General features: G+C 29.2%; 6 protein-coding genes across 7 annotated transcripts; 3 read left to right on the forward strand and 3 right to left on the reverse strand.

The window, feature by feature from the left end:
• Window positions 1-3,731: 3,731 nt before the first annotated feature.
• Window positions 3,732-4,123, reverse strand: OCT59_000378 (uncharacterized protein; the record flags this gene model as incomplete). The annotated part of the gene is made up of 3 exons (XM_066138790.1): window positions 3,732-3,795; window positions 3,862-4,005; window positions 4,077-4,123. 3 exons carry the CDS (start codon window positions 4,121-4,123, stop codon window positions 3,732-3,734), a joined length of 255 nt encoding a protein of 84 aa, XP_065988252.1.
• Window positions 4,124-12,806: 8,683 nt separating this feature from the next.
• Window positions 12,807-14,940, reverse strand: OCT59_000379 (uncharacterized protein). Its single transcript, XM_066138791.1, has 5 exons — window positions 14,092-14,940; window positions 13,940-14,009; window positions 13,707-13,876; window positions 13,310-13,634; window positions 12,807-13,238 (listed from the first exon to the last, which is right to left on the reverse strand). Exons 2-5 carry the CDS (start codon window positions 13,998-14,000, stop codon window positions 13,030-13,032), a joined length of 765 nt encoding a protein of 254 aa, XP_065988253.1. The 5' UTR covers window positions 14,001-14,009; window positions 14,092-14,940; the 3' UTR covers window positions 12,807-13,029.
• A 1,005-nt stretch (window positions 14,941-15,945) lies between these two features.
• Window positions 15,946-17,702, reverse strand: OCT59_000380 (uncharacterized protein; the record flags this gene model as incomplete). 2 transcript variants are annotated; one of them, XM_066138792.1, is made up of 7 exons in its annotated part: window positions 15,946-16,213; window positions 16,299-16,330; window positions 16,456-16,903; window positions 17,127-17,140; window positions 17,305-17,356; window positions 17,552-17,565; window positions 17,644-17,673. In XM_066138792.1, the coding sequence occupies 5 exons, from the start codon at window positions 17,671-17,673 to the stop codon at window positions 16,594-16,596; spliced, it is 420 nt and encodes a 139-aa protein (XP_065988254.1). In that variant the 3' UTR covers window positions 15,946-16,213; window positions 16,299-16,330; window positions 16,456-16,593. The 2 variants fall into 2 exon arrangements, with proteins under 2 accessions (XP_065988254.1, XP_065988255.1); XM_066138793.1 differs by lacking the exon at window positions 17,552-17,565 and having other exon boundaries at window positions 16,299-17,140; window positions 17,305-17,455; window positions 17,644-17,702.
• An 896-nt stretch (window positions 17,703-18,598) lies between these two features.
• On the forward strand, window positions 18,599-20,568 carry OCT59_000381 (uncharacterized protein). Its single transcript, XM_025323679.2, has 4 exons — window positions 18,599-19,225; window positions 19,297-20,152; window positions 20,229-20,273; window positions 20,343-20,568. Exons 1-4 carry the CDS (start codon window positions 18,731-18,733, stop codon window positions 20,354-20,356), a joined length of 1,410 nt encoding a protein of 469 aa, XP_025165290.1. The 5' UTR covers window positions 18,599-18,730; the 3' UTR covers window positions 20,357-20,568.
• A 2,502-nt stretch (window positions 20,569-23,070) lies between these two features.
• OCT59_000382 (uncharacterized protein) lies at window positions 23,071-25,547 on the forward strand (the record flags this gene model as incomplete). The annotated part of the gene is made up of 4 exons (XM_066138794.1): window positions 23,071-23,381; window positions 23,569-23,798; window positions 23,873-24,772; window positions 24,844-25,547. 4 exons carry the CDS (start codon window positions 23,071-23,073, stop codon window positions 25,545-25,547), a joined length of 2,145 nt encoding a protein of 714 aa, XP_065988256.1.
• Window positions 25,548-25,630: 83 nt separating this feature from the next.
• Window positions 25,631-27,484, forward strand: OCT59_000383 (uncharacterized protein; the record flags this gene model as incomplete). The annotated part of the gene is made up of 1 exon (XM_066138795.1): window positions 25,631-27,484. The coding sequence occupies one exon, from the start codon at window positions 25,631-25,633 to the stop codon at window positions 27,482-27,484; it is 1,854 nt and encodes a 617-aa protein (XP_065988257.1).
• Between the last annotated feature and the right edge of the window lie 55 nt (window positions 27,485-27,539).

Below are 27,539 nucleotides of genomic sequence, written 5' to 3' on the forward strand. Positions count from 1 at the left end.
TTGGATTATCAAAATGGTGACTATTTTTTAAATCAGGATTGACATTTTTTTAAACGCATATATTTTAGACGCGTTCTTTATTTAGTTTAGTAAAAAATTATATGGGTTAATTGGCTTTTTTTTTTATTAAGATCTTTAATTTTCCATAAACCCATAAATACAGTATGGCATTAAATTTTCCTACTGTTGAGGAACAACAATTTGAAGACTTTTCTACTACAATAATACAAAATTCAATAAGCTTTCTTGGTAGCGGTGATATTAATGCGTTGGAATTGTGTGTGGAAAGATTGAATCTCTTGTCAGCAATGTACTCATATTTATTAAACGTAAGAGAACAACCATACTATATCACTCAAATAAATACAATTTTACTGCTTAAAGACCAGTTGGAAACTCGGATTGAAAATTTGCAAGACGAAAGTTCAAACATTAATAGCAGGTTGGTTTCTTTTAAACCAACAGGCGGAAGATATAAAGTAATCATTTTGGAATGTGCATTACGCTTATTAAGACAGGAAGGTTTTGAATGGACCCAGATTGCTGAAATTTTTGGGGTTTCAACAAAAACTATATATCGACGCCGAAAAGAATATAACATACCAGATGACTTAGCATCTTATACAGAAATAACCAACGAACAACTTGATGATCTTATTAGAGATTTGAGGGCTGAGCATCCCTTCTTTGGACAAGTTCTTTTAATGGGATCATTATGCTCATTAGGAATAAGAATTCCGCGTCAACGGTTGCGTGAATCACTGCAACGAATTGATACTTTTGGTGTTCTCAACCGTTGGTCCAGCATTATCCCGAGGAGAGTATATAGCGTAGCTGGCCCCAATTGCCTCTGGCATATTGATGGCAATCACAAACTGATACGATGGAAGTTTGTGATCCATGGTGGGATAGATGGGTATTCACGATTAATTACTTATCTAAGATGCTCAGGAAACAATAAGGCTGAAACTGTATTACACGCTTTTACAGAAGCATGCAATACTTATGGAACTCCTAGTCGTGTTCGAGCAGATAGAGGAGGAGAAAACATTCGAGTTCAACGTTATATGGAGTCATTTAGAGGAAATGGCCGAGGTAGTTTTATAGCTGGTTCATCCGTACATAACCAACGCATCGAAAGGCTGTGGGTTGATCTTAAGCGCATATTAAAGATTTACATTATTGCTTTTAATTATTTAGAGGAAAATTGCGGTTTAGATATTGACAATACTGTATATATGTTCTGTTTACATTATGTATATATGCCAAGAATTAATAATACTTTAAAATTATTCGCAGATGCATGGAATTTGCATTCAATCCGGACAGAACATAATTTGAATCCGACACAACTTTTTACTCGAGGAATGTTACAATATGGAATAAGAGGGATTGAAAATAATTTAGTAAGTAATTTAGAAGAATACGGCATAGACTGGGATGGTCCTATACCAACTATTGAATCTGACACAGTTACGGTTAACGAACCAACAAATATTTTAAATGCCAATCAATCTTTAAATTTAGCTTCTAGAATTGACCCTTTACAAACAGATGAATGTTATGGAATTAATGTTTATTTGGAATGCGTACGTACCGTTGCTGATATATTACAAAATTCTTAATTACAGTAGAAAAAAATAAATCTTATGATTAACATTTAAAACTGTATAAATGATTTATTATATTGTTTTAAAGTTCACTATGTATTATCGTGTACTGTTTTTTGTTTGTATAAATTGGCCTGCAAACTTTTTAATTAAATTACTGCATCTACAATGCAATTTTGACATAATGATTATGCAATTCATTCTAACCATAAATATTCTAACTGGCAATTTAATTTTTGTGAAAAATCAGTAATGACAATTTATATTGATTCTAGATAAAATCACATATTACTAATTTTAAAATTTTCTTATTCTACATATTTTATTTTAAAGATCTATCAATTAAGTTTTAATAGAATTTATATTCTAATAAAAGGAATCAATAATAACAAGTAATTTATTTGGATTAACTTAAAATATTTACTAAAATTTATAATCTAATACTATTAGATTAGATTACAATTTTAATTAATTTAATTAATCCATTAACACAAATTATTCTTTATTATTTTTTATTTATTTTTTTTAAAAGTACTATATTATTCTTTATTATTTTTTTTTATTTTTTTTTAAAAAGTGCTATAATACAAATTTTTATATATTGCAATTAATAAGATCAGAATTTTCTTAAAAATAATTAAAGTAAACTAGCATCTTTAATAATACTATATATTATTATAAAAGCTATATTAGTATAATTAATTAAAATTAAAATAAAGGATAAGATTTTGAATATAAGATGAAGAAATAAAGAATATAAATAGGTGTTATTATATAATAAGAAATATTACTACTCTAACTAAAAAGAAATTATTAATTTTAAAAATTTTTATTTATTTTATTTATTACATATGCATTACTTTTAAATAAAATTGTGTAATACTAACTAAAATTAAAATATATAAGAAAAATTTTAGTCTTAATCTCCCATTATATTATATAAGACAATTTGTGCTTGTATGTATTTAAAATCATGATGGCGTTAAATAAATAATTTGTAAATATATATATACTTAATAAAATACAATAAAATTTAGTAGAAAAATCTTATATAAATATTATAAATTTTTAAATAAATTATTAAAAATATAATAAAATTTATAGGTTTTTTTATTTATAATAAATAATATTAATAATATATAAATAAATTAAAAAAAACATCAATTTATATTAAAAAAGTAAATAAAATAAATATACAATTCAAAAATATTTTTTATTTTATAATTCTTAAATAAATACATAATATTTAATTATTTTATTAAATAAAATAGAATTATTTATAATTTATTTTATTAAAAATAAAAATAAAATAAAAATTAAAAAATTATCTTAATATATATAAATTTTATTTAGTTATATATAGTGCTTCGATCCGGATGAAAACTTGAATATTTTCATGTGACGATTATGGCTGAGAAAGATTATGAATTTCAGATTTAAACAGACTATAATTTAAACCAACATTAAAGTATTATTATCCCAAAAATTTATACTAATTCTGGCCAAACTCATAGTGCCAGCGAAATTTAATGAAATTCAATCCGGATGAAAATCCGGATAAAACCGCTACGGATCGAAGCACTAGTTATATAATAAAAATATATATAATAATTTGTAATAATAAATTCTATTAAATATAAAAAATAATAATTAATCATCCTCCATATCAGTAGATATTGTATAACTACTTTATTATTTTCTTAATCATTTTGATTTAATTGGTAATACATTTAATAATAAAGAAATATTAATAATTAAAATATTTCTTAATATTTCTTATATGTAATAATACATTTATAAATTCTAATAAATGCATCTTATCACTAGTTGGCTGTACTGGAATTTAGTAGAATATAAATGATAAAGACGATTAACTTTAGATGTATTTCTAATAATAATATTAAAATGCATTTTATTTCCAGCATTTTGAATTCCAAGAATTCCAAATTTATCTTTATCAAGTCTATTCCTTTTATATATATAATTTATTTCATTATTCATCTCTCTCCATAATTTTATCTTATCTTTTTCTTCTTTATCATTATTACAAATTAAACAGGAACATTCTACAAATATAAGTTCAACTAATTTATCTTTTTTTTCTATAAACATAATATCAGGTCATTTTTCCTGTTTTTTATAATTTTTTCTTCTAGTTGCACTAGCTTTACTTTGTTTTTCAGCACTAAATAAATAATATTAATTAGATTATTTTAATATTTATATTATAATAAAATTTAATTAAACTTACGTGCTAAGTAAATTAACATTTCCAATTATAAGATCCTTTAATGTAGTACGTAAAAGTGGAACAATAACATCAGTTACATATGTTCCTTTACTTTGTATATTAGCAAATTCAGATTTAAATGCTGGATTTTTCCATATATTACTCCTTTTAAAATGTAAATTAATTATATAATTATAAATTTATAATAAATAATATTTTTAAATATTAAAAATTACTTACAAAGTATTAAGAATTTCTTTTGTAATTTCACACAATTTTTCATTTGATTCTATCCAAGTATTATTATATTTATATTTATTATATAATAAATTTAAATTTTCTTTTTTAAAATCATTTAAAAATTGATTGCATTCTTCTTGAATAATATTTATTAAACTATTTATTTTTATTTGTTTTGCTAATTTTATAAAAGATTGGTATGCTTCTACTGATAAATTTTTTATTATATCTGAATCATCACTAATTACTTAGCTAGCAATTGAATCCTTCCAGGTTAATTTATCAATATCTATATATTCTAAATCTAATTGTATTTCTGAAGCATATGAAGAATTATTTGTCCAAAAAAAATTATATAAATTTATATTAAAAAATTAAATAATATTAATTGTTAAAAAAAACAAATACCTTAAGTTTCTTTTTTAAATCATTTATATTATATTTGATTTCTTTGTTATTAAGAACTTTATTATCTATTTCAATATCACAAATACTATAAATACCTTCAAAAGCAATTTGAAATCAGCGCAAAAAATTGTATTTTAGTAAATAAAATATTAATATATATATGTTTTTAATATCATGAGCTCATATAGTCATGTTATCAGAATATTATAACAAAGTTATCATTTCTGTATGGCCTATACATAGTGAAACAACTTTGTTTTTTACATATAAATTTTTAAAACTTATAAAATTAAAGTCTTAGTACTTTCCATACGTCCTCAGAGTTGAATATTCGATACTATGTAGCCTATAAAACAAGTACATATTATATCGTTATACTTTATTGTGTAAAGTTGAATTCAACACTAGTATGTTTATTAGATTCACCCAATAGACTAAAATATTATAAGTCTAAAAATTTATCAAAAAATGCACCATTCATCATTTAATAAATTGATTTTTAATAATATTTTAAACATACCTATTCAAAATATTATTTATTTTATCTTAAGCTTCCATTTTTTAAAATTTTTCAGTTTTTAATGCTTCATTACTAGCTTTTTCTACTGTTTATTTAATTTTTCTTTTTCTATTAAAGGTTTATCTTTCATTATCTAATAAATAACAGAAAAAAAAGTAATATGATTTAATGGTGAAGTAATAAGAAAATTATAAATTTTGTTATATAATAATTCGGACATATTTGTTAATTAATAAATTAATCAAAAAATAAAATAAAAAATATTACGCTGTCCTTTAAATAGCTTTAAATAGTTTTTTTAATATTATATAATAAATTATATTTATAAATTACAATTACATATATTAGTAAAATAAAAATTTTTTATATCTGTATCATTATATTTTATTTACCTTATATCAATTTCTTAGTATCGTTGATATAATTTCTATAAATTAAAAATTATTAATATTATATTATTATTTACAGTAGTTTTAATAAATAAAATATTAAATTGGTAATTTTTTTTATATGCATTATTACATATTCATATACATTTATACTTATCTTTAAAATTTTTTTTATCTGCATCATTATTTTGTGATTATATAATAATAAAAAATTATATAAGTTCGTTGAATTAATTTCTTAATATCGTTGATGTAATTTCTATAAATTAAAAATTATTGATTATTTACAGTAGTTTTAATAAATAAAATATTAAATTAGTAAATTTTTTATCTGCATTATTACATATTCATATATATTTATACTTATCTTTAAATTTTTATCTGCATCTTATCTGCATTATTTAGTTACATATTTATATATATTTATACTTATCTTTAAATTTTTTTATCTGTATAATTATTTTGTGATTTGTAATTATATAAATTTGTTGAATCAATTTCTTAGTATTGTTGATGTAATTTCTATAAATTAAAAATTATATATTTATATACATTTATACTTATTTTCAAATTTTTTTATCTTTATCATTACATATTTACATACATTTATACTTATCTTTAAATTTTTTTTTATCTGCATCATTATTTTGTGATTTTGTGACAATAAAAAATTATATAAATTCATTGAATTAATTTCTTAGTATCGTTAATGTAATTTCTATAAATTAAAAATTATTGATGTTATATTATTATTTACAATAGTTTTGATAATAAAATATTAAATTAAAAAATTTTTTTATCTGTATTATAACTATTATTATTCCATATTTATATACATTTGTATTTATCTTTAAATTTTTTTTATTTGCATCATTATATTTTATTTACCTTTGAATTTTTGTGATTTTTGTAATTTTTGTAATAATAAAACTTTAATGAATTAATTTCTTAATTTCGTTGATGTAATTTCTATAAATTAAAAATTATAAAGTTATATTATTATTTACAGTAAATTTTGATAAATAAATAAAATAAATATTAAATCAAAAGGTTTTACATTTATATTATTATATTTATATTTATTTATATGGAAATAATAATTTTATGCAGGTGTGTTGCAATGCACCCCCCCTTTTTGGAATTATTAAATAGTAAATTTGCTGATCATAACATGATCATAAATGATCAACAAATTTACTATTTAAAAATTTCTAAAAAAAGAAGGGTGCGTTCATATACAGGTGTGTTCAAATTTTAAACCCTATTTATATTTATCTTTAAAATTTTTTATAAGTTTTTATAATAATTAAAAATTATTTATTAAAGTAATTTCTTTTATTCATAATAATTAAAATTTTATAAATCTGATTTTTTAATATTGTTTGTTGATCTAACTTCTATAATAACTAGAATATGCGATTTTCTGGAGGACTTTGTCCCCAAATATAACATCTATAATTGAAAAAAATCTTTAATATAAATAAATTGAATTGTGTAAAATATTATTGAATAATAAAATTTCATTATAAAAAATCATGCTTTAATAAGGTTTTATATAATTTTTTCTTAAAAATAATATATCTAAGGGATATAGGAAAATGCAATTCCATATCACAAAAATGCATTGTTTGTGATTTGACTACAATTTTTACTGAATTTATATTGATTTGATCACAGAATTACATAATTTGAATATGGAATTTACATGATTTGATCAATGAATTTACTATTTAAATTACGATTATTAGCAATTTATATGAATTTGATTTAAATAATAATATTTTATTTTTTATTTTTTTTTTTAATGATTTATATATGCTTTATTGATATGTAGTTTATATACCATACAAACAAATTATCATAAGCTATATGAAAATAATAATATTTTATTAAATTATTAAATTAAATATAAAAATATAACAAATCCTTAGTATCATGTAATTATAATTAGCCAATAATAATATAAAATAATTTTTATCATTTAAAATAATAATATAAGTTGTAATAAGTGTTCTAAGGTTAATACAGCTACAAAAAATGAAATCTTATGAAAATTAATATTCAAGTGGTTTCAACCTGCCTGAACAACTTTCAATTAATAAATGAAGTTGATTTCATTTGTCCAAAGTGGAGATATTATGCTCTAAATTAAAAAAAAAAGAAAAGAGAGTTAATATCATCAAGAAAAATGCAAATTTCTTTAAACACTACACTTACATTCATGAAAATTAATATTCAAGTGATTTCAACCTGCCTGAACAACTTTCAATTAATAAATGAAGTTGATTTCATTTGTCTAAAATGGAGATATTACGCTCTAAATTAAAAAAAAGAGAAAAGAGAGTTAATATCATCAAGAAAAATGCAATTTTCTCTAAACACTATACCTACATTCATGAAAATTAATATTCAGGTGATTTCAACCTGCCTGAACAACTTTCAATTAATAAATGAAGTTGATTTTATTTGTCCAAAATGGAGATATTACGCTTTAAATTAAAAAAACAGAAAAGAGAGTTAATATCATCAAGAAAAATGCAATTTTTTTTTAAACACTACACCTACACTCATGAAAATTAATATTCAAGTGATTTCAACCTGCCTGAACAACTTTCAATTAATAAATGAAGTTGATTTCATTTGTCCAAAGTGGAGATATTACGCTCTAAATTAAAAAAAAGAAAAGAGAGTTAATATCATCAAGAAAAATGCAATTTTCTTTAAGCACTATACCTACATTTATGAAAATTAATATTCAGTGATTTCAACATGCCTGAATAACTTTTAATTAATAAATGAAGTTGATTTTATTTGGTGAAAAAAGAAGTTTAATTTAAAAAAATTTATATAAAAAATAAATGTAATATAAAAATTAATAACTGAGATAACAAAAATATGAAAATAATCTGACATGAATTTTAAATTAATTTTTACATTAATTTATCCCTTAAAGTGTTTTGCAGCTAAATTTGGTTGCGATTTACCACTACTCATGTACCGATCTAAACTGTAATACAATGAAATTCCATGGAATCCTCTGTGGAAATTCTGAAAATTCTGCGAAATTTAAAACAATAACAATCATTTAAAGGATAAATTCAAGAGTTTAAAATAAAAATAGTAAGAAAAATATTTTTTATAAAATATTACATTATTTTCTAAAAGAAATACACTTATAAATTTAATTGTAATTATGTAATATCCAAATATTTAATCTTACAAATAGAAAAAAAATGTAAAAAAAAAATTTCATGATGTTTTATAAAAAAAGAAAAAAATTTAAAAAAATTTTCACACATCATACCATTATTAGGCATGCCCGTACAATAACATATTTAAAAATTTTTGATAAAATTAATTAACCAAGATTGGATTAGCCACAAAAATCTGCATATGATCATGATATTTTAATATTTTATCTATAATAAATACGGAATAGATTGGATGTAATTATTCATACGAGAAATATATATATATATATATATCTAACACTTTTTTTAATTGATTATCACAAGATCTATATGATCATCTATACGTTTTTAATTTTTTAACGAAAAAGAAATATATTTAAAACTTTATTTAGTATTTCTTTGAAGATCAATAATGATCACCAAAATCAAATATGAATATAAAACTTATTGTTTGATGTCACAAGTTAATATGTAGTGAAAGTGGCACAAAAATGAATATTTTGTAATTTTATTCTAATGATATCAAAGAAGCAATATTGCAATATTGCAATAATAATATTCATAGTTATAGCAATAGCAATAGCAATAGCAATAGTAATTGCAATTGCAATTTATATAGCATAGCTATAAACTTCAACTACGAAGTTCACATGATGCATTTTCAAAAAAATGAAAATCTGCATGAAGATTAGAGGATCACTAACTAATTAAGCGAAAAAGTGAATAGATAAGAAAGGTTATGCAAGATCGTCGTTGCGTCGAAAGTTATCTTACCGCAAATTATATGTTGTAATATGTATTACTTGTATTCTGTAAATCTTATAAATAATGATAATTTAATCTTATATTTGAAAATCATATGATTAGACTATCAATTTGTTTTTCAATTTTAAAAGAAAAATTTAAGTTAAAATTAAAAGAAACTTTTTAATTAAACTATAATTTTTACTATAATTTATAACTTATCTATAAATTTTTTACTTGTAATTAATATTATTTGTTAAAGTAACTTATTACATGTTAATTAAGTAATATTATTGAATTAAATTTTTTAATTTAGATTAACTCAATTCGATTTGAGTTAAAATTTAGATTAATTTGACTCAATTCAAGTTAAAAGTTTTATTAAATTTAACTTGACTCAATTTGACTCAACTCTATTAAAAATTAACTCAACTCAATTCGACACAACTTATTTATAGGATAATTCAACTCAACTTGACTCATTAGGAGTTCTACTTTTAATAATATAATAATTGTCTGATTTTTGTATTTTTTATCTTTATAATATAATTTCTTTTAATATAATACCTGATTTAGTTTTATTTCTTTTTTCTAATATTTTATCTCTCATTTTTGATTATTTTCTTTGTAAAATTTTTAGGTGTTATTAATTAAAATAAAATCAAAAAAATTCATGATTGCATTGCAGTCTATATGGAAAGTTAAGGGTAAATTATTCTAATATATAATTTATATTTTAAAAAAGTAATATTGGTAATAAAAGAAATTAATAATATTATATATATCATATATATAATAAATATTTATTTTTGAAAAAAAATTTTATTTTTATTTTTTAAATTAAATTTTACTTTTTTCTTTTATCTTCCTTTTATACTTCCATTAATTTTATTGTTTTATTTTTTTATTCCTTTTATTTTTTTTTATTTCCTCTTTTTGTTTCTTTTTTATTTGTTTTTTTCTTTCATTTTTCTTTCTTTACTGATTTTTTCATTTTCTTTATTCTTTTTATTTATTTTTTTCATTTTTTGTTTTTTTGTTACTCTTATCTTAGCTTTTGACTATACATGCCACCCAAATTTTTTTGGGCTGCTGTGATTATAAGTAAAATCCTAAATTCAATTATGACATCCCAAATTATAATTATGATATCTCAAAATAATTTGGGCAGCATGTATACTTTCAACTGCATTTTTTTGTTTTTTACTTTTCTTTTTATTGCTATTTCTGATTTTTATTAATATATCTCTATTCAATGAATAATAAAATTTTTGTTAAAAATTACTACTGCAATTTTAAATTTTAAATAGATCAAATTATAGTTGATTTAATTTTGGCCAGAATTATGTACTAATTCTGGCCGGAATTATACAATTTCCTAAAAAGAAAAGTAGTATTACATAAGATTCCAAATGTGTACTTGAATTTTCACTCAAAAAGGAAATGATTAACATATAGTTTGGCCGGAATTATAAATTGTAAACTTGTTTGCACTTTAACATTAAATGCTTTACCTGTTGGTAAATGGTTTGCACTTTAACATTAAATACTTTACCTGTTAGTAAACTGTTTGCACTTTAACATTAAATGCTTTACCTGTTAGTAAACTGTTTGCACTTTAACACTAAATGCTTTACCTGTTAGTAAATGGTTTGCGCTTTAACATTAAATGCTTTGCCTGTTAGTAAATGGTTTGTACTTTAACATTAAATGCTTTGCCTGTTAGTAAACTGTTTGCACTTTAACATTAAATGCTTGGCCTGTTAGTAAATGGCTTGCACTTTAACATTAAATGCTTGGCCTGTTAGTAAATGGTTTGCACTTTAACATTAAATGCTTGGCCTGTTGGTAAATGGTTTGCACTTTAACATTAAATGCTTTACCTGTTAGTAAACTGTTTGCACTTTAACATTAAATGCTTTGCCTGTTAGTGAACGGTTTTACTTTAACATTAAATGCTTTACCTGTTGGTAAACAGTTTGCATTTTAGTATTAATGCTTTGCCTGTTAGCAAACTGTTTGCACTTTAATATTAAATGCTTTGCCTAACTTAATAAACTGTTTGCTCTTTATCATTAAATGCTTTACCTATTAACAAACTTTTGTGTAACATAACTGGAAAGTCAAACAATTTGACGATATTGGCAAAGGATATGACGGTATTGTCAAAGGATATGACTCTAAAGTCAAATGGTTTGACGGTAATGGCAAATCATTTTGACTTTACATTTAACCTTAAACGTTAAACAATATGTAGTTCACCTTTAAACTTCTGTCCAGCCTGGCATTCCATAAAAACCGCTTGTATTACAAAAAATATATTAACAGTCAAGTTTGTACTATCAAAGAAACAAATAAGTTATTTGTCCGTTGACCGTTAGATTTCATTTTGTGTGGAAAAAATTAACATTTGAATATAACCATATGTCTAGAGGATATGTGATTTAGTGGTGGTATTCTATATTCTTGGGAGACGCAGATTAGTAATCCAGCGTGCAAAATAAAGAGAAATAAGTTAGACTGGTACATTTGGTTATAGATTGACGAATATCTCTTTTTTTACATGAACTACTGCATACTCGAATTAATAGTTTCACCTTATCATATAATAATGTCCTTGCGAGCATAATGATGAACAAGCGTGAACATTTGCCTAAGTGTTATGTTCATCTTTTATGGATTGCGAATTAATGCTTATCCACATCAACAAAATGGTAAGTATAATCACATCATATATAATGTATCTTGAAGGAATACTCATTTATCATCGTTATTTATAGAAATATTCGGTTGAATAAACATTAATAAGCGGATGCAATCAAAAAATAGGATATGTATCTTATACAACCATTATATCTTTTAAGTGTTGCTTCGCTGGAACCCAATGATGCGTAACAGTGTGGTACAGAGATTTTTAGCTAAAAGCCACGTTATTGCACTATGTGTTTATAGTATGTATTCAACCACACTTATTTTCATTCATAATTACATCTACAGTAGATGTACCAGAAAGCATGTTTTAAGAATATCCTCGGGACGAAGAAAATTTCTCCTATGGAGTTTCGAAGAATAAAGGGGCATAGAACGTATCAATATAACTTAGTGGAACTGGCTAACAATAGTCTACATGCAAGTTCGTATTCGTGAAGCGATTCCCTTTGGGATTCCAATTTTCTACACATGGATGACGAATTTCCTCTTAAATATTATATCTCTTAAACAGAAGATTGTCGCAATTTAGCAAAAAATCTGATTCATATTTGGATCATTGTATACGATAATTCTTGTGAAAAATATTATAATAAAAATTATTCGCATATTAGGATCTTCGTCAGTGATAGATTGACAGAAAAAATCTGAAGATAGTGTTTGAAATATAAAAGTAACCCCATCTCAATCATAAACTATGTTTTGATTTTCAATTTCGAATTTATCACTTTGATGTGATGCGTATTACAAATAACCATCGGTATATAACTAGGAATCAGTTGAATTCCATTACTCATTATTTATTGTCAATAAATTATAAAGAAATCTACTTCGTACCCCTGGGTATATTTTTTTTTGAGTACAAAAATACGAAATAAAAAAACGAAAGGAATTAGAAGAAAAAAGACAGATACCGTATTTTACTAAACACTGTTAACCGTTACTCTAATAATATAAAAACGAAAATCATAAGATTATTTGGTAATCATTACAAATGACTATATTTACTGGAATTTATATCGTAATTGGACATATCTTGATCTTCTAATTCTTCTGTCATTGCACCTTTCTCGTTTTCTTTGGGATCAAAGTTCGTCTGCGATTTATTGTTTTCAGACTTAATAGGATCAATACTATTGAAGACTGAAATCACTTCGCAAATATCTGGTCTTTCATCTGGTTCACATTTCCAACATTCTGTTTAATTGATTAATAAGATTAGATGTAATTCCAATGGAACATTGCTCCGCAGTACTTCTTATACTTACTTTGATAAAGCGCAACGAATTTACTATTTGTGTCTGGCAAAGGATCTTCTCTTTTACCCTCAAAAATTTCATGCATGATTTCCAAATCATTTTTTTTCGGTTCATAATCAAAAGGTGATGAACGGCTTGTCAATTCCCAGAACACTAATGCCAAACTGTATATGTCAGATTTTTCAGTTAAATCACAAAACCCATAAAAAAATTTAGGATCCACGTAAGGTATTGTGCCACGTCGACCAGTGGATACTTTATCTCCTTGCAGTAGCGAGCAACCAAAATCGGCCAATTTTATCATTTGTTGATGTATCAAGATGTTATTGGGATTCTAAAAAGAATATGTTAAAGACGTGTTATAGAGAAACCTTCATTTGGGAGAACAAAATATAATTGTACTTACAATATCTCCGTGAATAATTTTATTACGATGTAAACAGGAAACTGCACCCGCAATTTCTTTAGCAAACTGTAATTGGCTTTCCCATTTAAAGGTTTCAGCGTTAGTCCTTAAGTAATTTCCCAATGTCCCACCGTTTGCGTGTTCAAGAACAAGCGAATAATTCGGTTTGCCTAAAAATAAAGATGTGTAAATGTACTTATTATCTTATGTATATTATGTAATTATTTTTTTACCTTGTAATTTCGTAACCCCATAAAATCGAATTATATTTGGGTGATGAGAAGCTATTTTCATAATCTTGATCTAGAAAGAAAGAATGGTAATATACAGTATAAGTAACCCGTAACGAAAAAGTTATGAAAATAAAACCATATCAGTAACGCACTTCATTAATGACTTCTTCTTCTTCAAGACTTTCGTTAAATATCTTAACCACATACTCCGCTAGCGTGTTATTACAGCAAGCAACCCGAACAGAAGCTGATCCTCCAGAGCCAATTATCTTGGGATGAATCTTGAGGTCATATTTAATTACGCCATCTAATATATTAATGCTTTTGTGTGTCTGTTTATGGAAGTCAAATTATCAGTTGGGTGTCACAGCCAATATTACAGCACAAGTATGGTATAGTAGACACTCTATATAAATAAAAAAATTTTTTAAAATAGACTCCAATGATATCTATATAAATAAAAAGTTTTTTAACGGAATAGACCTTAATACTCCGATGATTTTAAAGGAATTCTACATAAATAGAAATGATCTAACCGTCCAAATTCAAAAAGGGAAATGTAACAATGCTGAATGCTGCATGCTATTAACTGTATTAACTGAGCTTTGACTCAGTTCCATACTTGTGCAATAAAAAAAAAAACCATTTTATTCTCGAGGATTTTCTTTACAGGTTTCTGCAGCTTTTATTCTCCTTTTAGAAAAGATTTCTATGGCCGAATAATTTCCCCTTTAGAGACGGCTCTATGGCTGAACTATTCTCCTTTAGAAACAGCTTCTACGGAAATTCTTCTTTCTAGATACTATTTACTCGAAACTTTAAATTTGCTATTAGTATTATCAACGTAACTAGTGCCTCTTAAGTCTTTTCGCCAGTAGATACTGTCTTATATATTTTCGTTTTGGGACGTTGAAATCAAACCACAACAAATGGCTATAAGTTTTTGATGGAGGTGTATTTAAACTTAATAGACAGAAATAATGGAAATAATTTTTCAGCGAGCAAAAGAGTTATTAAGAAGACAGGTCAGTCCTATTTATAAAAAAATTGGAGTTACATGGGTATTATATCTGGAATGACATATTGCATATATGTATTACAAACTAAGAAGCATCAAAAGTAATACATATTAGTAAATTTACGCCTAAATAATCATGTGAATAAACATGGTTCAAAAAATTTTAACTTCGTAAAATAAAATACCTGAAAACTTATTCTACTATACTGGTAAATGATTTGTTGCAGACGTCTAATAAGAACGTTAATTCTTTAGAAACTATATAAACATTTTGACTTTTGTGCCGATACTTTTAGATGAAAAATGATGTTATTTTTTTGCGTTACATGAACGATCAAAAATTGTCCGCATTCTGTCACGTAGTACAACTATTCAACATTATCAACTCTGGGCCACTAGCTTTATTGACCAATAGATTTCCAGAGAATGCTCACGCAGTACAAAATGTTTATCCGGTAGTACGATTCACTGTATACAAAAAATACAACTACGAGACCGTGACCCAAGGGTCACAGTTGGCTTGTGAACAACCAATAATATGCATGCGCAGTCAATCTGTGGGATAATATTGTGCTTTTTGCTTGTTAATGATATAACAATTGATATACAAAAATTATAAGATAATATAGGTCCGGATAAAGTAGAAATACTAGTAAAAGATTAGAGACGAATGGACATAGTTCCATGGTTAAAATACGTATCGGGTAAATAGAATAATAGTGAAACCACTTATTTCAGCGTATCTGTTTCAACTATCAGGTTATTACAAGATATTACATGAAGGGTACGACAAATTTACACTTTAGCGCCCTTCAGGTGAATTTTGTATAAATCCACGTACTAATAATTTCTTTTCTAATCCGTTCCGTATTCTGTTAACTTGGGTAGGAATATTGTGATGACATAAAATCCGTACAATGAATGTTCAATTAATCACGGCTTTTTATTCCCATTATCACCAATGTCTAACGAAAACAGTCAAAATGATATAAATAAAGAACACGAACAAATATTATTTATTATACGAAAATGTATTATTATTAACATTTAAAATCTTCGTTAAATAGTACTGCATAACTTGGGATTTCGTCCACATCTATTCTCACATGCTCCGATTCTTCTGGAAAGGCTGGTGTAAGAATACGAGTAACTTTTGACATGATCACAGGCCGTTAAAGAGATGATTCATATTTTTTCGATAATAGATTGTGCTCTTCGAGCTGTCTTCGACAGAAATGGAAATTTGCTTTATTAACCTGGTAATAAAAAATATTTGCGATATCAGGACTTCATCTGTAATACATGTAAAACAAATACAACTGTTCGGTTTGATTTTTTTACTTCGCTATATTATCCTAAGCCTGTCCTTCGTTCTTGCGAACATGTTCACACCACAGTGATGAGCATTATTTTTGGGAAAAAGGAAAAGGTGAAATATGTAGAAAATGCGTTAAAAACCTTCAAATATAGATTCATCATTCTAAATAATTTCGATTACCACCGTAAATTCTAATCTGTTTTTGTGAGATAAGGCCATTCTTTTATTTTCTCTCCTTGTCTAAGTCATGAGCTGAGTCCGCTTTTTGTGCCTCCTCCAACAGCCAGATAATATGATCAAGGATTTTTTCCATGTCTTTCATACCATATCTTTGTACGCAATAAATAGAGTCTTACGTGATTCGATCCCGTAATCAAGATTCCCGTGCCTATTTTTCCCTCGATCAGCTTCTTCGGTATTATCTTTACTTGATGGTAAGTTGCAGAGGCGAGATAGGAATATGAATTGATACTTTTTTTGGCCTCGTAGATTACATCGATGGGAGATGTTGTAATGCAAGTTTGTAATCAAAAGTTTACGTAACGCTTCTTTATGCTTCTCATTCTTAGTGTCGGCACAATCACACGAAGAAGTGGGATATACATCAATGCTAGGATTCAGATCATCGCTATGCCCATAGAGTTCCACAATGTTCCACACTTGAAGATTCATTCGTTAAATGGTTTCGAGGAAGTCTCTACAAACACTGTTAGCTTGAAGTTGTCTTTTGATGCTAGCGACTGCAATATCTCACACCATTCTTTTGATATATTTCACGTATAGCGACTTTGAGGTTTTGGAGGGTTACATGTCTGATATTTCCTGTCATTTTTATGCCATTTCGGACTAACAACAACGTCGAAGTCTGAAAAGATTTTTGCTTGGTTAATAAAAAATTTCGGGCAGTAATTTGATCGTGATACCAGTCTACTTCGTACCCTGTGGGTAGGATTTTCTTTAACAAACAAGGACATATTCATAGGCTGATATCTTTGTCACGGTTTTTATAACTGCTGAAAAAATTCATACCGTAGACGGACTTGACCAACGCCCGCAATGAGGCAACCTCGTCAAGTAATGTCTGTTCACGACTCGAAATAGTAGTTGAAACAGGAGAGTCGACTAAGATATGAACACTCTTATTCTTAGGCCGTTTCTCGGGACAGTGGTCTTCTATTCCCTTGTTACAAGAAGTTCGGGTTAGTCCTGAAGTGAGAGATTGCTACTGATCGGAATTTCCACTTTCCATAATTTGAGCTTGTCTGAATTGACGAACTCTGGTGCATTTTCCTTTTGAAGAATTTTTTAGTTCACTAATAGGCTCATCTCTACTAATAACAGAGAAAGTGTTCGCAGTGTATAATTTACCTTTGACGAGACAGAATAAATGATAGACATATAATATTTCCTTCACGAGGACAAGTATGAAAAACGAACAAAAAAAAAACCTAATCATTCTGTCGTACAAACACAGCCTACTTCGATAATTTATCACTGGATCTTTCTCACAACCCCTTTTCCATTTTTAGTAAGCCGTAATGATTACTAAATCTATAGTTATTAGTCCTCCGCTATTATTATTATCACATGATACTCTACACAATGAACAGAGGGTAACGTGACTATTAACTATTTTTAATGAAAATATGATGAAACTAATAATTCAATGTATTTTTTTAACCTTTTATGACAGTAACATGTATCAATCGTATCATGCACATAGTTTAATTCATGTGACGAGACTTGAATAAAAGCCAAAAATTGCAAAATTAATCTTTCAAAAAAATATTTAATTAGCCATTAATTGTCTTTCACGGCGTAGTCTAGAATGAACTTTATATTGACCACAATGAACACATAGCCATGTAATTGAATTGGTCCCACAACCACAAGAAATACAAGGAGAAGGGGGCGTAGTACCTCTTCGTTTAATGGCAAAAGCATGCATCCCACAGTACTCATTTTTTGTGGGACGAGTGTAAAAATCTTTTGTCCCCTTAATCAACCAATGACACGGCATAATATATACTTAGCTTATATGTACTAGAGCATATTTCAAATGCTTAAAAAGAGAAGACAGGTAAGAGTAAATGGGAATATGTAGACAGATATATGTAAGAAGACGGGTGGGTAGACAGGTATGAGTAACTATTATATTTTATATATCGAACGAACCTCATTACTATTTCATTGTTAATCTTTCCTATTATGGAAAATTTAAATAAAAGCTGCATTTACCAAAAATTGAATAATATTAATTGCCGATCAATATTGTTGTGTTTCCTGTGTATTTTATCTAGTCTTCTTTTTAAGAATTTCGTTGCCGATCATGAAATCATTGCCATACAACATTTTCTAACATAAATAACGTTTCATTATTTTTTTGCTTTATTATTTTTTGTATTTTACATACGAATTAATAACATATTCCTTATTCAACAAATAATTTATTAAAATGGATGAAGTTAAACTAAGTGATGATGTATTTGAACAAATAAAAGATTTTAATCGTCGTTCTTTGACTGAAGAACAAGAATCGTTAATTGATAAACTGATATTAAATGAAGAATTAAAAAATCGTTATAAATTGTTTGGTTTATGTTATGAATGTAAACAGCCTAATATTAGTTTCAATTGTCAAGCATGTGATTTTAAATATTTTCAACAAAATTTCAAAAATTGGACAAGTGGAAATCATGACGTTGATGAATTTATTCAAAAAACACAATTAAAAGCTAAACACGGATACCAACTTATAGAGTGGATTGAATATGATGAATTTGAAGACATTGAATATTTAGCAAAAGGAGGATTTGGAATTACTTTTAAAGCAATTTGGAGAGAAGGACCTATAAAGAAATATAGTCAAGGGAAAAGAAGGGGTAGAACGGAAGTCGCTTTAAAATGTTTACATAACTCACAAGACATTACAGCAGATTTTTTAAAAGAAGTATGACATTTTCTTATATATTTTAGTTTTATTAACCTTTATAAATTAACTAACTATATTTTTCTTTTAAGATTGAGTCAAATATTTTAGCATGTGATGTTTTTATAGTTCGTTGTTATGGTATTACTAAAGATCCAAAAACGAATAATTTTGTGATGGTGATGCAATTACAAGAAGGTAGTTTAAGACAATATTTAAATAACAATTTCATTTCACTAGATTGGGAGAAAAAGTTGGGTTTTTTATATTGTATTACAAGGGGTCTTAAAACAATTTATAAAAGAGGATTGATTCATCATGATCTTCATTGTGGAAATATATTAAGTGGTCATGGTAATACTTATATTACCGATTTAGGATTATGTCAACCAGCAAATGTAAAAAGTTCACAGGATGGTAATAAAAAAATATATGGAGTATGTCCTTATGTTGCTCCAGAAGTTTTAAGAGGAAAAGAATATACTCAAGCAAGTGATATTTATGGATTTGGAATTATTGCATATGAAATTTGTACAGGATTGCCTCCTTATCATGATGTAGCTCATGATGATTTCTTAGCAATGAAAATTTGTCAAGGATTAAGACCAACTTCTAATTATAAAATTCCTCAACTACTTTTTGACATAATTATTCAATGTTGGGATGCGAACCCTTTAAAACGACCTAAAGCAGATGAATTATGTAAGTCAATACGTAAAATGATGATTAGCAACATTAGCAAACAAAAAGATTCTGTAATCTACAAACAAGGCGAAGAAGCTAATGAAATTAACAAAAAGTCATCACTAACAGTTCAGTCAACATTATCGTCCACCGGTACACTCTCATATACAACACATCCTCAAGCAGTTTACATTAGTAAACTTTTAGACTTTAAAAATCTTCCAGAACCAAAAAATGCAGACAATAATGAAATAGAATATTCAGGTAAACATATAATTTAATATATGATTATAATCTAATATTCTAATTTTATAATGCTAACAACTAATATTTAATATAGATACTTTAAAAATAGATTTCACTAAACTTGATATTAATTCTAAAGGTAATTACTTTTGCACATGATATTTTTGATCTATTAAATTAATTTAACTAAATGATTATTTTATTGTAGATGAAAGTAATTAAACGTAGTTATTTGAAATTGAAATATTTAGGATATAAAATTTATATTCGATTTTTTATATTTTTTATTTTTATTTTGAACTTTGTGAGAGATCAAGTATAATGTCATAATTTTATTCTTACACATTTGATATGTTTGAAGATTTACAACTATTGTAGTAAAATTTTTTATGATTATAAATAAAGTATCGTCTTTTTTATTATTTATTTATTATAGCAGTTATCTTGCAATTGCATAATATATTCTGCAAAAAATTAATTAATCATTCATTAAATGTTTTTCACGCCAAAGTCTCATCAGTTCATTATGTTGACCACATGAAATACATAAATGAGTAACCGAATTTGTTCCAGGGGGAGATTAGCGAATGATGAAATGATATGCATCAAGGGTATTTAAGCGTTAAAATATGAGAGTAAGAGAAATGAAAATTTTAATGTGATGGAGTAACGGCACAAAAATTTTACTTTGTGAGAGATCAAAGATAATGTTATAATGTTATTCTTGGGACATTTGATGGGAATATACGCTGGTGATCAAAATAATTGGAATAGTGAATGTAGAAAATGACTCTTTTAGACTGTTTCTAATGCATTTTACCCTTTTCTTTTTCCAAAAAAATATGCTCACACTGTAATAACGCTAAAAAAAACTTATTATACGAATTTTTTTAATAAATTTGATTATAAAATGTAAATAAGTATCGTCTTTTTTATTTATTATAGTACGTACTCATTCAACGAATATATTAAATTCGTAATAAAAAATGTTGATGTTTACAAAGATTCTATTTCGTCATTGGAATGTAAATCTGCCCTAATTATTATTACATAGTAGAATTTTTTATGACCTCATGACTAAAGATTTCTTTTTTGGTTAAGATTCTGATTTTGATTAATGGAATCATGGAAACTGAACTCAGTTCTCGTTTAATAAAAAATTATCATAGGCACTGCGGTAGTTCTCTTGACTTTCCTGAAATGCCCATCATTGTGGCAAGATAGTTTCGAAGGTAATCATAGTACTCTACCTAGAGGGTACGGAGTAGATGTCAGAAATAATTGTACAAATATAAAGTGAGCCTTAATTGTTATCTAAATAAGCTACCGTACTGATAAGCAATATAATATCCAGTTGAATTTATAATATTTCTTGGCAAGCTCAATCCTTTGGATAAATAGTATAAGCAACTATATCTTGTAAGGCCAGAAATAGTAGGGCCATGTTCTCTTAGTAAAATTCAGAGACAGAGCGTCAGAGTTATTATTAAGTTCTATTTTTCAGGCTAGTTACACAAAGTATAACAATTTAATGATACAATGCAACTGTGACCTCTAGGTCACGGTCTCATAGTTATCGATATCCGCAGTTGATATCCGCAGAAGTCACATGATTTTCCGGAAAGACAGTCTACATTCCTACCGATAAAGAAGTTACTACGAGATAATGGTACAATGCAACTGTGACCCATTAGTCCGTGGGACCTTCAAAGAAGTGAGAGTATCTCCTAAAACCTCTAGTTTAATAAGACCTTTGGTCTTATGGCAATGGCTAACATATATACGTGGAGACATGAAGCGTGGTATCATATGTTCTGCATATTGTTGTTATCGACAACTATCATTTTATAGTTTTTTACTCTCTATCTTTCTAGGAACGTAGTTCATAGTTTCTCAAGTTCTAGAAGGATTCTAGGGTCACGGTCTCATAGTTGACTATCTTTGTATAACACAATATCTTTCTATTAACCGATAAGAACTAATAACCCGTTACTCGTCACTTGTGCATAGGTAAAATATCTAACTTCATTTTCATGATCATTGTGTTCATACTATAACAATACCATAACAATAGATTTTTTACAGGCAACTTGCTGCGAGATGGTCTTCACAATAAATGTAATACACAGTTATCGACAATAATTATAATAGTATGGGCAAAGCTTTCACTGGAGTCCAGAAGAATTTCGCAATACACTAGATACGTTAAGCATATCCCTTAATTAGAACCAAATTGTTCAGCATAATTATCACTCGACTTTACCCACTATGTGCTGTATACAACTGATATTTAATTCAGAAAGAACAGTCATCGGGCTGGTAGTGTGTCTCGCTAGCGCTCACCCCACCTCGGCCACGGCCTCGCAGTACCTACATCCCCCTCCGTGGGGGTATGACTCCCCATATATCTGTCCATATCTGTCCCCATATCTGTCCCATAAATATATAACCAAAAACCAGAAAACAATAGAAAAGGAAGCAAAAGAAGAGAGAATAAGAGGGGGGGGACAGATGGGACAAATGGGACAGATATTTCAGAAATATAGGAAAGGACATCCCCCCAGAAAAAGTTTTATTTTTACCCCCAAAATGCGTCCCATCGGTCCCGTCTGTCCCAAAAAATCTGTCCCACATTTCTTAGCCTCCAATCGGCTTTTCGAACTGATAACAGGTAGGTCAGCGGGTAGGTTTATATCTTCGGTTAGCGGGTTGATTACTTTTATGTAAAGCGAACGCAGTGAGCAAGTAAGCGGGTAATCTGCACTTCTAACATACTCAGGTAAACATATTACTCTGACATGCAAGTATAATCCCTAGAAGGTCTGTAGAACCGCAGGAGGATAACCGGGTAGGAGCGCGGATCTTTGGAAAAAATACATTCGGCAATTGAAGATTAGGTAACTATAAATTAGTACTCGATTTGATAGAACGAAAAAATGACCGCTCAAGCTCAAGTTATCCCTAAGTTCGGTGAACAAACGAAAGCCTTCAGTATCGATGAGCTTAAACGGCTTATTGTCGCTGCAAAGAGTATGAGTGACCTCGATCAAGCCAAGAGGTATCTTTGCAGTTATTTCATTCCCTGTGCAGATCCTCATGGGGTTTTCTGGTGGGACCCGGATAGTAAAAGTTTGAAACACGTTATTGACAAAAATATTGGTAAACTTATCCGTCCAATCACGAAGGCATTCTACACACAATCTGAACAAGGACCCTCTCAAAAGACCGAGTTCAACATCTACAAATGGTTTATGGTCGAGAATACCGATGTATGTAATGCAACCTGTGATCCCCATAAACAGCGAATCTTCAGATCCTTAACCGGCCAACTCTATCTAAATATCTTCCCGGGATTCCTCCACGTCTTACGTCCGATATCTACCTTTGAGTCTACAATTCACCTCGCGGTTAAATTTATCTTCTCTCACATTCAGGGATATCTGGTGTTCGGGTGATTGGAATCTCACTGAGTATATCATCAAGTGGTTGGCCGGTGTATCTGCTGGAAGGAAGATGTACTCGATCCTTTACCTGAAATCTGGACAGGGTTGGGGCAAAGGTATTATAACAGATTTCATTCAGCGCAGCGTCCTAGGCACTCAACTCGTTTATAAGACCAGCGATCCTCAGACGATTCTTGGAAGTTTCAATGGGCAATTACAAGGTAAGATTCTTCCTCCTTCGAGGAAATGCCCACAGAAAAAAGCCAGTGGAATAATCTATATCGCTCTTTAAAAGATAAGGTAACGAGTGACATAATGGAAATCCATGAAAAATACAAGACGCCAACACATTACAAGAACTTTACGTCCACTATCATCCTAACCAACGAAAATGCTCTCAGAGTGGAGAATGATGATAGGCGCACAGTGTTCTTGGACGTGTCACCATCTCGCAAGGGAGACCTCAACTACTTCAAAAAACTCGGTGACGCTATGAAATACCCAGGCGCCAGTGAGGCATTCTATGCATACTTGAGAGCCATCGCGAATGCTTACCCGGACTTCAATGGAAATCCGCCACCTATGACAACATCCAAACAGGAACATATCATCTCGACTCTTCCACCGCTATTCCAATTTATAAAGGACACATATCTCGTAATGAAAAATTATATGACCGACCTACCTGTTCAAGAATTTTATAGGGTATATACTTCATATTGCGAAACTCATTGCATTTCACCCCTATCAAAGATAAATGCTTCTAGAATCCTATCAAATGAGTTAAATATAAATAGTGATCGAATGTATATTGATAAGAAGCGCACTCGAGTTTACAGCATATCCAGGGAGGACCTCTACAAGAAATTCCTCAGCAAAAACTGGATCCACGAAACAGACGAGATAGACATAGAAGGAATCGATATAGAGACTTCTAAAAAACCCGCATCAGATCCCAAAGCCTTAGAGAAGTTCTTGGCAAATATATATAATCCAGCCAACAATCCACAAGACGTACAAGAGAAACCCGCTGAGGAAAAACCCGCACCTGTAATTCGCAAGACTCCTCCACCGCTTCCACCCAAGCCTGATCACTTAAAAGAACGTCCACAAAAGTTAAGGGAAGAACAACCGGATCCCGATGAAGATACTAATGAGTCAGACACTGATAAACCTATAGATAGCTTCTCAGATTGTTATCTATCTGACGAGAACCTGACCAAGAAGAACTTACCCCTGAACCAGATGATGACTACGACGTTTTAGATGACTTGCTATCTGACTCAGATTTTACAACCGTGGACCCAACTCCTGAACAACAACTCGAGTCTCCCGCAGAATCTTCTGCATCTGTCACTAAGCCTGACCCAGAACCGGCTCCTGAAGAGCAATTTATCCCAGAACCCGACACAGAACCAGAAGTCGACCGGGATCCTGAACCAAAGGAAGGCACTCGAGCGCACTGGGCTTGGCATGAAAGACACCGATGGGATCGCAAACCGTGGGTTAAAAATTCAAAGGACCAAACCTTCGATGATCTCTACAATACAGGTAAGGAATTATGGGCCAAGTACCAAGACGCGTCAGATGAATACGACTGGGAAATACTCGCATTTGAAGTAGAGGAATGTCCCACAACGCGTATTGAGGACGAGTACCAGTATTACCTTATGGAAGTAGTAGACTGCTTCAAGGACTGGATCGAATATAATGGATACTTACCTAAAACACCTAGTCGTAAAGAACTCGCAGATTTAATAAGAGTATACAAGGATAATCGTGATGCTGAAATTATCCCCACCCCCTCTGGTTATGAAACTATGAGGGCAGATAAGGGTAAAGCGCGAGAGATCCCCGAAGAACGTCCAAAAACCGATATGGAACGTGAATGGGAAGCCGCCAATGGACTCATCGACGACTGGGATGAAGAGGATCTTGATCGTGTATGCAGCAAGATTGACTCCTTTTAATAAGATAAGCACTTCTTAGTTATCTTATATTTTTTGTATAAAAAACCTATATTACAACTGAACACAATTCATAAATACATCAAATGGTTTATTCAGAGATTGTCCGTGCTTTACCTACAAGACCGGATATTAAAGAATTACAGTATTCAGGCGCAAGATTTTCCAGAGGAGCAATAGCAAAACTTGGACAGCGACTCCAATTCCGGTATCCGACACATAAATTCCAGATCCTGCTCCCCTATGAAAACTGGAAACCCGGTGGATGGACATCAGGAAATCAACCAGCCAGTCTCCTCTCACTCTTGGACCACTACGACGAAGCACAACTACCGGATGACGCAGACCCTGATTATTTTGAACGATTCATAATTTATGTGAGAGATGCCCCACCAGTTGCAGGGGGTTGCAACAGGCAGCTAAATGATTGCCTGTATGAATGCCTAAAATATATCTACGGCACATTCTCTAAAATGCCAAAGTCAATCGAAAAGCCCGAGTATATCAAAAAGGCATTAGGTCTCAATCGCGATGCTCCCATCCCAGTTTCATGCATGGACAAGGTTGAACAACTCGCAGGAAGTCTCGCAATTAATATTGTGGTTGACATTACCCGAATCTCTAAGAGTAAGTCCGATAGATGTGTAACACTCATCCTATCAGAAGGCCATTACTCCCTCGCGTTAAATCCTGAAAGACTCCACCCCAGTAAAATAGATAGAAAGCGTAATTTACCCATTGTATACCATGAAGATGGGACCAATAATGTAGTCACAATATACAACGGCAAAACGGTTAATTCTTGCACAATTGGGCAGTTTCAAAAAACTAAGAATTCCAAGAGTTTTTTCATCCCCGTCGAGAAAAACTGTAAGACTGGGGTATATGAAACTCTCGAAGAAACATATCAGAGAATCCACGAGGAGCGGAATTCCTTTCTACAGGAGACAAAGAAGTTCGGTTTAGGAATCGACTTATCATACCATAACTGGTCTTACAAAAGAACGGCTCTCTGGTTATTCGAACGATTAAGTGTAGGGATTCCGGCTAATGATCCTCTTGACCCGATAGAAGCAGAGTGGATAAGTGATGCAATGATGGGAGGATTAATCTGGGCAGATAACGAGTGGAAGGGCTATGGAAGACAGTACGACGCAACAAGTTTATACCCGAGTATCCAACAATCGAATGTGAACTTTCCAATCAGACGGGGTAAATTCCAGACACTTAATGACTTTGTTGACCACAGGGGTTATGCCTTGTATGGATTATTTCGTGCTAAGGTAAGTGGAAATAATATTCTCTTCCGACAGAATAAAAGGGGAATCTATACATTCATCGACTTACAACGAGCAAAAAAACTTGGTCTCAATATACAGTTAATACAGGATGGGAAGCCAAATGCATTGATATATGATAGACAAGCGAGAATCCCTGGAACTGTAATATTCGGTGAGTATGTACACTTCCTCTTCAAAATTAAAAACCAGGGTGGCATAGCTGGCCGCGTGGCAAAGCGAGTCCTCAACACATTATGGGGAGCATTATGCCAGAGGAAGCGTAATTACAAGACACTCACCACAGATCAAACAGACCCATTTACATTTCCAGAGGGCCATATACTCGACTCTATCATACCAGTAGGATCTGACCAGTGGCAATTCCAGTTTACAAACCCGGGTAATCCCTTCAAAGGTGAGTATCCCAGGATCGCCCCATTCTTATTAGCACGTGGTCGCAAAATCACATCTGAGGCAATTCAACCATACAAGGATAAAGTACGACGTATCCATACAGACGGATTTATTTTAGAAGAGCAGCCAGATAGCCCCGCGCTTTTCACTTGTTCAGAGAATGCAGATACGACTCTAAAGACTTTCAAGTTTGAAACCGCGGGATACTGCCATGTGAAAAATGCAAACAAGGTTATCTGGACATGATTGCTAAGAACTGGTAGGTTTATTTTTTACTGACATATCGTGATGGCATAATTGA

The sequence above is a fragment of the Rhizophagus irregularis genome, chromosome 1 (assembly GCF_026210795.1).
Source record: "Rhizophagus irregularis chromosome 1, complete sequence".
In the NCBI taxonomy this organism is placed as follows: domain Eukaryota; kingdom Fungi; phylum Glomeromycota; class Glomeromycetes; order Glomerales; family Glomeraceae; genus Rhizophagus; species Rhizophagus irregularis.

Excerpts from the sequence above, each read along its gene's own strand:
- OCT59_000379 (XM_066138791.1), bottom strand. The coding sequence starts at position 14,000 with ATGAAAATAGCTTCTCATCACCCAAATATAATTCGATTTTATGGGGTT. Across the intron at positions 13,877-13,939 it reads TGGGGTTACGAAATTACAAG|GCAAACCGAATTATTCGCTT; the intron begins GTAAAAAAATAA and ends CTTTATTTTTAG. Across the intron at positions 13,239-13,309 it reads ATTCGTTGCGCTTTATCAAA|AATGTTGGAAATGTGAACCA; the intron begins GTAAGTATAAGA and ends TCAATTAAACAG.
- OCT59_000381 (XM_025323679.2), top strand. The coding sequence starts at position 18,731 with ATGGATGAAGTTAAACTAAGTGATGATGTATTTGAACAAATAAAAGAT. Across the intron at positions 19,226-19,296 it reads CAGCAGATTTTTTAAAAGAA|ATTGAGTCAAATATTTTAGC; the intron begins GTATGACATTTT and ends TTTTCTTTTAAG. Across the intron at positions 20,153-20,228 it reads TAATGAAATAGAATATTCAG|ATACTTTAAAAATAGATTTC; the intron begins GTAAACATATAA and ends TATTTAATATAG.